The sequence below is a fragment of the Gymnogyps californianus genome, chromosome 4, assembly GCF_018139145.2.
Source record: "Gymnogyps californianus isolate 813 chromosome 4, ASM1813914v2, whole genome shotgun sequence".
Taxonomy (NCBI): domain Eukaryota; kingdom Metazoa; phylum Chordata; class Aves; order Accipitriformes; family Cathartidae; genus Gymnogyps; species Gymnogyps californianus.
Window position 1 is genome coordinate 83204696 of NC_059474.1, and position 12367 is coordinate 83217062.

General features: G+C 43.0%; 1 protein-coding gene across 5 annotated transcripts in view; it reads left to right on the top strand.

Annotated features, from left to right (window-relative positions):
• Positions 1–12367, top strand: part of RUFY3 (RUN and FYVE domain containing 3) — a 55606-nt gene that overhangs the window by 17738 nt on the left and 25501 nt on the right. The window contains exon 2 of one of the 5 annotated variants that reach the window (XM_050895458.1): positions 4531–4584. The exons of the other annotated variants lie outside the window; for them this stretch is intronic. Within the exon in view, the coding sequence (XP_050751415.1) occupies positions 4531–4584 (54 nt within the window). The remainder of the gene's footprint in view (positions 1–4530; positions 4585–12367) is intronic. 5 annotated transcript variants of the gene reach the window in all.

Sequence of the window (12367 nt, forward strand, 5' to 3'; positions counted from 1 at the left end):
TATAGGCCAGGGTGCTGTGTTTGAGGTGATAACGTTCCTTGCATGTTATTTCTTAATGGATGCGTTCTGCACCGGCAGTTTGAAGGGAATATATAGGGGTTTGTGCAGCTCCGGACTATGAGAACTTCTCAGCACACGTTCAGTGCTCGTTTAGGTTTATTTAAAATATCACAGGGATACTTCTGCTGTATATTTGGGAACTTTTGCTGGTTTCTGCTCATGAGCCGCCTGTTCAAAAACCCCGTAACACGAATCGGATGCTGTTTTTATCCCTGTCCCGCCCGCAGTGTGAGAAGCCACAACCTTGACTTCCCCTTCATGTGCTCGGCTTTTGCATGTCGCATGTTGGCTCAGCACTGTGTAGTAGCGGGGCAACTCACTGCTTAGCTGCGTTGCCTTTGCACTTGAACTCTGTCACAGCCGTGTTGGGGGCTGCCGGGAGATGTAGGAGCGTTGTATTGCAGCGCACAGCTGGGTGGGAGCTGGCGAGGTACGGTGGTAGCTTGGGATATTCATAAAGGTTTCTCCTCCCAACCCTATTTTCTTTAAAAAAAAAAAAAAAAAAAAAAAAAAAAGGCAGCACTCCTTCTGTTTAATAGCAGCATGAAATAATTTTATGCCGGTACGTTCTCCCAGGGTTTATTTTTAAAAGCTTTTATTTGCATGGGAAAGTGTATCCGCTGGCAATATCCCTTATTCCTGCACGAGTTGTTCCAAATTTCAGGGTGACTGGTAGGTATCGCGTATGTCTGTGAGAAATACTGAACCAAAAATTAAGATACGAGCAAATTCAGGAAGATAAAGTTAGGAGGGAAAGTTTTGGTTTGTTTTCTTTGTGTAATCATTTGCTATTCATTAATCACCACTTCTTTCTGAGCATTCTTATGAGCGGGAACAAAGTCATAACACAGAGAAGCTGCTTCTTCATATACATTAGTATCCCTGCTCATTAAGATGGTTTTGTATTATTTTTTTTTTTTTTTAATTATTAGCAAAGGATAAAATGCCTTGGTAAACCTTATTTGACGTTGGATATGAAAGACTTTGTGGTGGGTACTAAGAAGGTCTAAACTTGCCCTGCTCCACGCAGCTGAACTCAACTTGGCTGAGGCTGTAAGGGGTTTCTTGTCCCAGTGCTAAACTGGGTGAATCAGCCCGGACTGAACCCCGTGCTGCTGCTGGACTCTCTCTTGTGGTCAAACCAGTTGAGAACACTGCCGCTGTGTCAGAGAAGAGAGTAACTTTGAAAAACGTTATTGTTAAAATAACAGATGGGATTTTCATCATTAATATATTAGTGATAATAAGTGCTCCAGTTCCTTTGTAAAGAACTTGCTTGTGTATTTATTCCAGTGGGATATTCAATTCCATAGTATTAATCTTCCTGGGAATCTAGTAGGAATGAGGTAATCGTTTTATGAAGACTTAAAAGTCTTGGTCATCCTGTTTTCTAAACTTGGTACACATCAGTTACAGGCTTTAATATTTTTCCTTAATAATCAAAAGTATTGAGTTTGTCTCAGATGTACAGTGATAAGGAGCATGGAAACTATCAAGTTGCAGGTTTTTGGTGATTTTGTTTGTTTGTTTTGTGTGTGTGTGCCTTACGGTTTTCCCCCCCTCCGTTGTTCGGTGGAAATTCCAGACAAGTGGGGAAAACTGTACAATGTGAAAGAAGAAATGAAATGTATGCAAACCGCAGTTAGATGCATGAAGAAACGAACAAAACTATGAACAAAAGTGCGAATTAAATGTGTGCCTTTGCCTCTAAATCTGTACAAATCCCATAGTGCCTTTGTGCCAACATAAATTCATGCAATTCTTGCAGGCGTTTCTCGCTAGAAAGAGGATAGGATTATTGCCTGTAGGGATATAATAGAAGAAAATATTTGTGACTCCACTGGACACGTGTTCGTAAGCTTTACATGAATCATTTGCTAGGGGTTAAAAAAACCCTAAAAAACGCCTTAATCCTTTACTGTGAAGTGGGGAGCAATTGTCCAGCTAGAGCCGGCACAGTCGTGTGAGGTTTCCTGCACCCCCCTGTGAAACCTAGCCTAGATGTTAGGTGAGGGGAGGAACTGGACTGCTTGGACTGTGCTGGCCTAATGCAGTTAAATGATTTCTTATGTTGATTTTAAAAAAAAAAAAAAAAAGAAAAATCCAAGTGATGAGACAGCAAAACCTGTTCTGCTGTGTATAAGCCTCACTACCGGTTGTTAAGAGCTGTCGTAGTAGGCTGGAGGTCTTGGGTGTGTTTTGGATACGGAGCTGAGCAAAGGAAGAGGCTTGGAGGAGCAGAGAGCTTAAATAATTGGAGGCTACTTGGTGCACGTAGGGAGGAGTTTTATGTGACAAAATCAAAGTGAGAAGGATCACGTGAAAGATCAAGTGGAGCCTGGCCATCTTCTCTGTCCCCATTACCAAGCTAATTGTGGATCTTTTTTTTGGTTATGAGATGTGCTTCACTGTTTACACTTTAGATTACGGAAAAAACCCAAACCCTCAGTATTAGATAAAAGACCATTCAGTGATGATGTCTGCCTTCAATCTCAGTGTGCAGGCAGGGATTCTGGGACGATCAGAATCTGGTTCTGATCTTTGCATGTGATGGAAACTGCTATTACGTGAGTCATTGCATGTGCAGCTGAGTTCTCATCTGATTCTTTTTCAGAAATACTAGAAATACAGCTAGAAAATACTACCCGTATTAGCTTGTTTATGTAGTGTTGTTATGCAAAGCGTTTTCTACAAATACTGAATTTCTCAGTCACACTCACATCTGCATTTTAAGTCCTTAAAAAAAAAAAAAAAGGGGAAAGGAGTGAAAGTGACCCATGAGTCATGGAGTCCGATTTGTAGCACTCCAAGGTAAGAGTGCGATAGGGTCCAGGAAAGGGTCAGAGACGTGTCAGCCCACCACTGCACCGTGAGCTACAAAAGGTCTCCTGAATCTAGAGAAAGCTGTAACACCAGTAATAAAAGGCCAAAAGCCCTAAATGTAGTGCAAGGGGAGAAGCTGGTGGTGGTGGGGAGCATCACCAGGGCTTGGTTCTTGCAATAGCAGGGAATTACTCAAACGAAACTCCCTGTTGCTCCTAGCAAGCAGAGGTGGGTGAACCTGATGGTGCTTGTTATCCCTCCCTCCCTCTTCACCCCTGACAAGGAGAGGAGCAATCCCTGCTGAACCGAAAGCGGTTGATCCCTTCAACCTGGGTACGTGGGCAGGACCCAAGGAAGGGCTGTTTTTTGCTGTTCTCCGTCTTGCAGTAACGCTGAGCCAGAGGGGAAGAAGCGAACTTCTGGTTGATGAAGAAAACTGATGGCTAAAAATCAGCTGCGTGAATAAAACCGTTTCAAAGGATGAGAAGACTGTTGGTCAGTGGTATTGCAGCGTAGGAAGCTTTTGGGGATCAGACGAATTGTTAGACATACTGGTATTTAGACTATTTTTTTTTTCCTTTAAATGCAGTGCCTGTGAATATGCTGTTTGCTAGCCAGCGCGGGCTCCTACAGCAGCAGGAGGCTGGCGATAGTTTTTTTTTTTTTCCGTGGGAGGGAGGAGGTCCTAGTAGTGTGTGTACTTTGCTCGGGACTTTGGCACAGTTGGCCTGTGAAGGGGAGCAGAGCCGGCCTGGCGCTTCGGACGTTCAACCCGTTGCAAATGAGCGCTGGGGAGAGCGAGCACGTAAGTGGGGAGCGGAAAACCCCGCGGGGTTCAGACCCTCCGGCGCTTGGTCTCGCTCCGTTTTCTGGGTTTGAAACCAGGGGATTAGTGGGCGTGCTGAAACGCGTTTTCCTTGCCCTGCCTGCTCCTCTCCCGGGATACCTACCTCCTCCCCGTGCCGGTCAGCCATCTGCAGGCTGCGGCGGGAGATAGAGCTGTTCTCCTCATCGAGGCCTTCGTGAATCATCATCAGAGTGACGACATGAAACCTGTGACCCGCGTCCAGGCTCGGCTGGATCACCTCTGCCAGATCTTTCATTTGGAGTGACGGTCGTAACGGAGTGAAAGCTCTGTTTAACCTTATTTAAAATGTCCTCAGTATGTCCTTTTCCTGAAATGTGCTTGCTTTTCATGTGTGGCTGTATTTCCCTGCTGGGGGGGGGGGGTGTCTTTTCGGGGCTGGGTAGGAGGAAATTGAAGCAAATGCTGACGTTGCATAAATATCAAAAGTCTAGTGCTTTGATCTTAGAAACAAAATAATGCTTTTCTTGCTTTTCTTTTTAGGATGTGCTTTACAAAAACGTTGCTTGTCTTAATGCAGAAAGAAACAAAGCTTCTAAAGCTTTGCTGAAGCCTAACTTAATTTGACTCTCACGGAAAAAAAAAAAGCTTTGGTGTATTGCTTTGTGCAGACTAATAAACCCTTTTGACTTGCAAATCTCTTGCCACTATGAATTAAATCTTGTATTATGCAAATCTCCCTTTCAGTTATCCTTTTCTTATACCTTGCTTTTGAATCTCTCCTTTAGATATGGCTTGCATGACATTTTCTTTCTTTTCCTTTCTTTTTGCTGTTTGCAAAGACTCTTGGGAGGATTTGACAGATGTGGTGGAGCAATTGCGTGATGATACTGAAGGTGCGTGCCACGCCAACATCTTTCAGCTATTATTTCCGCTAATGATTGGCTTTTGCCTTATTATCTTGAGCCTGAGTGCAAAATACAGTTTTCCTTTCCGGTGCCAATACCCGTGGCTTTCCGAACGTGCTTGTCTGGTTGAACCAGGTTCGCAGCCAGAACACGCCGTACTAGTTGCGCTCTGTGCAGATCTTTGGTGTCTGCTGTTAGCGCATTAAAGAAAATGTCTTTGATCACTCGAGTGTATGTATTGCTCTTGCAATTGTATTAATTTACATTTAAAATAGATATCGTGAAGGCTTTTCTTCTAAACTGTATTAGCCCCTTCACGGGTTGCATTGGATCAGTTTTGGTTTCTAAATTTTTACTGATCTCTTTTTTTGAAAATATGTGCATACAATGTTGCTTAAAAAAATGTTTCAAAAATTTTTGGGTCTTTTGACTTCAAGTGGACGTAGAAAAAGTGAATCAACAAGGGGCTAGTTTACTTACATTAAATGCTTTCTGAGGCATTTATTTTCCTGAGCCTGATATAAACACAACTTAAAAGATTGCAGCAATATATGGAAGCTAAGTTGAAAAAAATGCGTCAGAAATCACCCCGAAGCTTCAGATTTTCTGAAGTATTTCTATTTGTCAACTCGAGGCTTTGCAAAAGTGACTTCAAAACTTGTATTGCAAATTTTGATTAAACCTTGTGAAGTACTAAATGAGATTTTTTTTTTTTTAATAGCGCTTCTTACTTGATTCTTAGAAATGTTGCAAGCGTGAAATAATTGAATCCCCAGTTCAGCATGCACTCGAATAAATTTGTAATTTGATGACTAAATGCCACTGTTCATGCTTGGGATGAAAGTGTTTGCAGCACAAAAGGCTAATATACCTTTCGGAGGCAAGGGAATAAGAAGGGAATTTTCCTTTTGTGGCTGAGAAGTTTGAATGCTCATCATCAGGAAGAACATAAATTTCAGTGTAGGAGGATGATTAGGGGTATTTATCTATACAGGCCAAATTCTTTTAAAATGGCAATCTCAAATCGGAAGCTAAAGCTAGGGTTCTTGCTATCTAGAAGACTTAGGAGCGTAAGTCCTGTTATTCTTATACTGATACATGCATTTAGTCATCAAATTACAAATAACAAATTTACTTTCTCATACTGATACTCCCAAAGGAGTAAGGTCGGCAGATGCATTTCAGCTCTTGTTGCCAATTTATGCATTGAGGGTGTTTGAAGGTGTTGCGGATTGCAGAGCCCACGGTGGTGGTTTTCTTACCAGTGTGTTATTCAGTTTTGGTCTAATTCTCGCTGGTAGGATGTTAACCAAAAGCTGCATTTGTTTCTTTATGGCACAGATAAGCAATTTAAACGTGAAACTGGGTAAAGCAAAATGGTGAAATTAAGCGAAGCGGGTTTATGTTATAGACTCAGGGTTATAAATAGAGGGTAAAGTATGAGCAACACCGTGAAGGATGCATCTGTCTTAAAATGTGTAGTTGCAATTATTATTAGAATAATAACGGATAGTTAAGGATTGCAAAGTAATGCAGCTAGGTTTGGGACTCCCTTAGGAAAAACCTTCCAATGCAAGTAGTTTTAAGCATGTTTTTGGCAGGAAAAAAAAAGGCAAAATCAACCGTGACATAGCAAAATTTATTTTTATTTATAATTGGAAACTGAGATGGTATAAATCTTTTTAAAGAGGGTGTCTTGTGCACAGAAATTAGTTTTGATGCATGAACTACACCGATCTCTTGCTGGTCATCGTCCGTGCACGGTGCCTTCCTTAACTGTTGTGCTTGGCTACGTGCCTGGGCTTCTGGTGGCCTCGTAAACACAGCAGGCTTCTCGTCAGCCGTGGGAGATGTTCTCTCTCCTGGCACAACAGCTACTTCTGCTTCCCCAGCAGCTCCAGCCGAGGGCATATCCAAGGTGGTCTTTAAGGAAAAAAAAAAAAAAAAAAGGGAGGGGGTTGAGACTTTTTTCCCCGTAAAACATTTCACAGATTTTTTTGCATCTATTTTGTCGGAGTGGGATACATTTGAAATGTGTGTCTTGTCTGTTTGCACGTGGATCTTTGTTTCCCGTGACCACCACCCCGTTCTGGTTTTTTGAAACTCTTACATGCCTGGTGTGTGCGGGAAACTGTGCTCCTCGGGGATCGGTCAGAGACTGATGGATGCTTGACGTGGAGCATGCTTTCCCCCTCAAAAGTCACCATTAAGGACAGAATAGCAAGAACAAATGAAGCAACCTTTTAAACTCTCTGTGAAAACGTTTCTTCTCTTAGGAAATCCAGTTTCCCTTTGTAAGGTGGCGTTAGTCCAGCCGCTTTCCCGTTTATCCCAGTCCCTCAGAGCAGACAGGTTGAATTTTGAATATAGAAGCAAAAAATTCGCAGAATAAAACACATTTCTCTAGAAACAGACGTGCTTCTGCTTTTCACTTGTGAATAGTCACGTCATTTTTATTTTCATCGCTGCTTACCTTTAAGAGAGTGTTTGCATGACACGCAAAACGTGTCACCTCATCCTTGAGATATGGTGGTCAGGGACTTGCGTTGCTGGAAGGCAGATGAGGCATTTGAATGTAAAGGAATGTCAGGAAACAGAAGCAGCTTAAAAAATACATAATTATGTTGAACTCCAGTTTAAATGATGCAAGTCCTTAATTTATCTAGGGATTTGCTTTCCACATTTATTTGAAATTATACATGTGTTCATGATTTCATAGTCTGAGCAGCTGGAACTAACGTCCTTCCTAATGTGAATTTGCTTAACTGAAGCTCAGTGCACTGTAGATAGCTGGCTGGTTTGTTTTGAAAGCAAGTGTTTCACCATTAACGTATCTCGGTGAATCTGAATACAGTGTGAACTGTTTGCAAGATGCCATTTCTCTTCCATACACAGAAGCAGCCTTTCCAAATTTCAGATTGTTTTAAGTTTGTATTCTTGATTTAAGATGGGTTCCGTACGTGGAGAACCTTGCTGAAATACTAATTAATTGGCATTGCTTGGAGCGGATTTGTTCGCATCTACAGTGTTTCATGGCTCCCTGCATTTGATCAAAGTTCTAGCTTTATTGTAGTTTCTTCTTAATTCTTTTAGGGTAATTCAGTATGAGGAGCGATACAATTTATTGTCACCAGGTGAGAAGTACTTAGACCACAGTCGCAGCTTAACCCGTTGAGATCCAGTATCGCATCGACTTTTTCCTTGATGTTTAGGTTCCTAGGTACCTATTTTACCTTTTAAACAAATTACAAGATTCCTGAGATCCTTGGATGCTTTTGAATACGTCTTCATGGAAGCTTCTCAGGAACCCTTCGCTCTTCGTGCTGTTAGCGTGTGAATGATTGTGGCACAGTTTTACCTCTTTAGAAACCCGAGAGTTCGGTGTTTTAAGGAAACAGATGAGCTGATTATTTTACCCGGTCATTCTAGTGGGATGCAAGTCCAGTTCAGTCATGACCACTTATATCCCATGTGCAAGGTTGCTGGTTAGAAACCACGTCTGTTCTGTAGAAGCTACAATACTTAAATAGCACGGTGTCTTGAGAATTTAAGATTACTTCAATTGAAATCCAAACCACATTGAAAGGCAAAGTTTAAGGGCCAAGATTTTACTTTCTAAGGTTTGTGCATGGCATGTATAGTAAAGCAGCGGTAGAGTTTTTGCAGTTAGAGGCAGAAAGAGAAAGTTGGAGAAGATACTGACTCAAACTGAGCATCTCAGTTCCACATCAGGGTCAGACGTGTCAGAGCAGAAAGTGTCTGGGTTGACTTCAAGCCAGCCAGATACTCTTACTGTGTAAAAGTCACCTTTGCTTGCTTACCCTGCTCTTTTAGACTCAATTTTAAACGTGTATGTGTTGCAGCGCATATAACAGTGGTATAAATTACTTAGGATTTAATTTTTGGAATAAAACTTTGGGATTTTATCTAGTTTCATACTATATAACAGTTAATGGGTTTGCAAGATGAGAATCTTAGGTAAGCTGCATGTGCAGAGCACCATCGTTCACAGCGGACTACCGAAGCAGAAACCTTTAATTAGTTAACGTGATGAAAACATTTTTCAGTTCTTTAGACTGTGACTGCACATTTTTGTCTTAAATGAAAGCATAGCCCTGCTTTTTCTTTTTACCTGAGTGCTTTCATCAGCTCAGATGCTCATTAGCTCTGAAAAGCGTTGAAAGAATCTAGTTGTCTTGAACATGTTTCATACGCCCCTCTCTTACTCTTGTTTGTAGGTTTTTTTTAATTAGGGTAGTATTGACCCCAGTTGGCACACAGCAGTCACAGACCTCTCCGACTCATGGAAAACCACGCGCCTTGTCTCAGAAAGCATACCCTTAACCTCAGTATAGGTCTGTGTGAGGCAGCAGCTCTCGATACTCTTAAGAAATGTGTATGGTTTCCTGTGAGTATATAATGGAGTAGGACCCTAATCCTGAGCAGTGTCCTTGGACTCTACCACGATTCAAATTAGCTAATAGCCGTAGTCAAAGTAACATTTTCCATGTGGTTGTCTCGCACGGTTTCTTTAATTTTGCATGCATTTGCCACCTAAGCGGAGTCACTTGGGATGCCTGCCTTGCTACCGACGGGATCGACGAGCCGCTCGGGCAGCGGGTGCAGGACTGCCCTGTACTGCGGCAGCGCGTCGTTGCTTGGGGCATGCCGCTGCGGGACCTCGGCCGGCGAGGAAGCATCTTGATGAGAGAGGAGAGGAGGTCTCTGTCCTTTTGTATCGTGCTATTCCCCTGATAGGGAAGAAGAAAAAGAAGCTGTGGTTATTAACAAGGTTACAGTCAAGTCTGAAAACCATTAGCTATGTTCAGGAGGCAAACGCTCAGCTTTTCTAAAGGGTCTGATCTCACTGCTGAGATCAGTACGCACAGTGTGCGTATGCATAGGAGTTTCTCTTCAAAGCCTGGCCAGGCAAATAATCATGTTCAACCCAGACTTCAAAATGTATTTAAATTTAAAAAAAAAAAAAAAAAAAAAAAAGAAAAAGTCTGTTTGTTTCTTTTACCATGGCACCATACTCTTTTGAGGGTACGTATAAAAACTGCCTCAGATAATTCAAACCTACTAGAGATCTCTGCTGGTTTATCTGTCTTGGTCAGAAGTGCGGATATACTGTAGATGGAGTTGTGCTACCAGAAGTATTGAGGGAGCGGGTTGATGGTTTTTTACCAGATAACCTTGTTCTAAGCGGATGTTGAATCACGGTACCGAAGGAAAGCACGATTTTGTGATAGTAGTTGTCTGCGGTAGAAGCAAATGCTGTAGTGATGTTTGTATACTCTTAAAGGGCAACTGTGATGGCTGCTGTCGGAGGTGGTCTTCATTAGTTTTATGCAGAAATACACAGAAGAAAATATACAGAAGGTTTTTTAATTGCATGTACAAAAATTAGTTTTTGCAATCATGTGTAATATTATATCTGACTTTTTTTTTTCCCCTGAGTCTGCATTCCTAGTAATGGTGACCGTTAGCTACAGTGCAAATCATAAAAGGGATTGCAAATCGCAAAACAGGTAATCTGCTCAGCGTACATGCTCAATCTATCGGCTTAAAATAGTAGTTCTGCAAAGGCAATAAAAATCACCCACTACATTAAATCTTTCTACGGTCCAATGCTGCTATGAGAACTGCATTCCTAAATGAGTACTTTGAAGTCTTCTAAACTATGAAAACAAATCGTGAATGCCTCATCTCAGCCTTTTTATAAGATGTCAGCCAAGACGATCGGTGCTTGGAGAGCGTACGGTTAGTAAAACACAACTCTCAGGGGGTTTTGATCCCTTAGTCCCTCAGCAGTAGAAGATTGGGTGCAGACACAGGCACAACTGCACTTGTTTGCTGCTTCTCTGAACAAGGAGGCGTTTGTCTGTGGCAGCAGATGCGGCCTGGAGCACGGCTAGACTCGTGGCTGTCAATTGATGGCAATTCCAGCTGGCGTTGCTTAGCGCCGTCGGTACGCTCCCCTTCTCCATCGGACATCTTCCCTCCTTGAGCCGCTCGGTGCTGTAGCTGCCAGGATGGTTTCAGCGAAATTTAGAGGCGGCTTCTGGTACTGCTTCATCCTGGAGAAGAAAGGGGGTAAGAGAGGCCTTGTCCTGACCTGTTTTTGGAGAGACTAAACAAATGCAGCCGTCGTATCGGGTTTGAATGGTGGCAGCTGCCCTGAGCCATCGCTCTCCCTATACCGTGGATTTTTTTCACAGCCCTCGGCTTTAACGATGCGTACTCAAGTGTTGTTAGCGCTATTGCCACAGTGCTAGGTCTGAGTATTTCTTCGAGTCATCACCAGCATCCCCGATAAAAACAGCCTGTCCTCTGGCAGACAGGCCACCCAAAACTAAGCAGCAATAACGAGACCTCACCAGCCTGGGTGCCAGCTAGCCTTGGAGCCGTGGGAACCTGACCGTGGCGTGCTTCGGAGGCACGTTCAGCAAATCCGCCTTTGTTCCCAGGTTTCACAAATGCTCTCTTTGGATTCCCTTTCATAAGTTCTTGGGTTCTTTGATTGAGGATGTTTGTGTCTCCACTTCAGTAGCTGCTTTTCATCTCCCAGCCCTGAGGTGCCTTTCAGTGTCTCCTTCTGTCTGCCATAAGGAGTCTCAATCGCACAGCAGCAGTTGCTCTCTTCTTGCCTGTTTTGGATTCAGCCCTAGGTTACTGAAATCAAATATTACTTCTGTCGGCTACAGGCTGCTGGGCCTACAGCGCTTTTCAACCTCCAGGAGATAGCGAAGATTGGAAGTAGGGACGATATGATTTCTCATGATTCTATGGTTCTGTAAAGTTTTGCTCCTTGCTCTGTTTCGGGCTGGTGGGTGCTGACAAGACGCCTCGTTGCAGTGGCAGCACATTTGAGATGACGAGGAGTTTGTATTTGAGCAACTGGACTTGTCACTATCAGCATCATGATGAAGCAGGATGATGACTTGCATCATCAGGACAAGTCCTATAGGAGACTGCAGGAGTCTCAGAAGAATATACCTCTTGGCCTCTTCGGCATTTTAAATTGCAAGAAATGTTCTTCACGGTTGTATTGACAAGAGAATGAGAACTGTTGACAATCCAGGCGGCTCAGGTCCACCTGCCTAGTAGAGATTTGATGTTTATTCAGCGGCAAACCTGCTGAATACGAACCCAGACTTCTGCAAGACTTCATTTAGGGACTGGATCCACTGAGGAGGAGGGTTGCATCTTCCCCTCCTCCTTCACCATGAGAGGTGTTTTAAGGAGAGACGTAGGAACCTCTCTCAGCTGTCTGTACGTTGAAGAGACGGAGCCTCGGAACAGTCAAAAAGAGCTTGAGAACACCCCGACAGTGGTGAGCATTGCTGGGTGGGTCTGGGTGGCGGTACTCCGCAGAGCTGGCAGGAACGGCCATTCTGCCACTGCTTTCATTTCTAGGTATTTTTGTGGCTTCTTTCATCAAACTTAGCTACGTGCTCCCCTGCATTTTAAATAGAAATATATCTCCTTTTGTTCTAAGTGAAGGTCTTCAGTCTCCGATATTTATTTGCTTTACTTGTTGGCTAAATGCAAGCATGCTTTGTCAGTATAGCAGATAAAATGTGTACCCTGTGCTTAGATATGTAGTCTTAAGATGTCCTCTGGTCACGTTTCTGCTGCTAGGTGTAGTAAATTGACTCACGAAGGTGGCAAATCGGTTCAAGGGTCCATGGCTCTTTACAGCAGCCCTAAAATAAATGTGCCTTAGAGGGATGAAACTGCTTGCGCCGAAGAACTTTAGCTCAAAAAT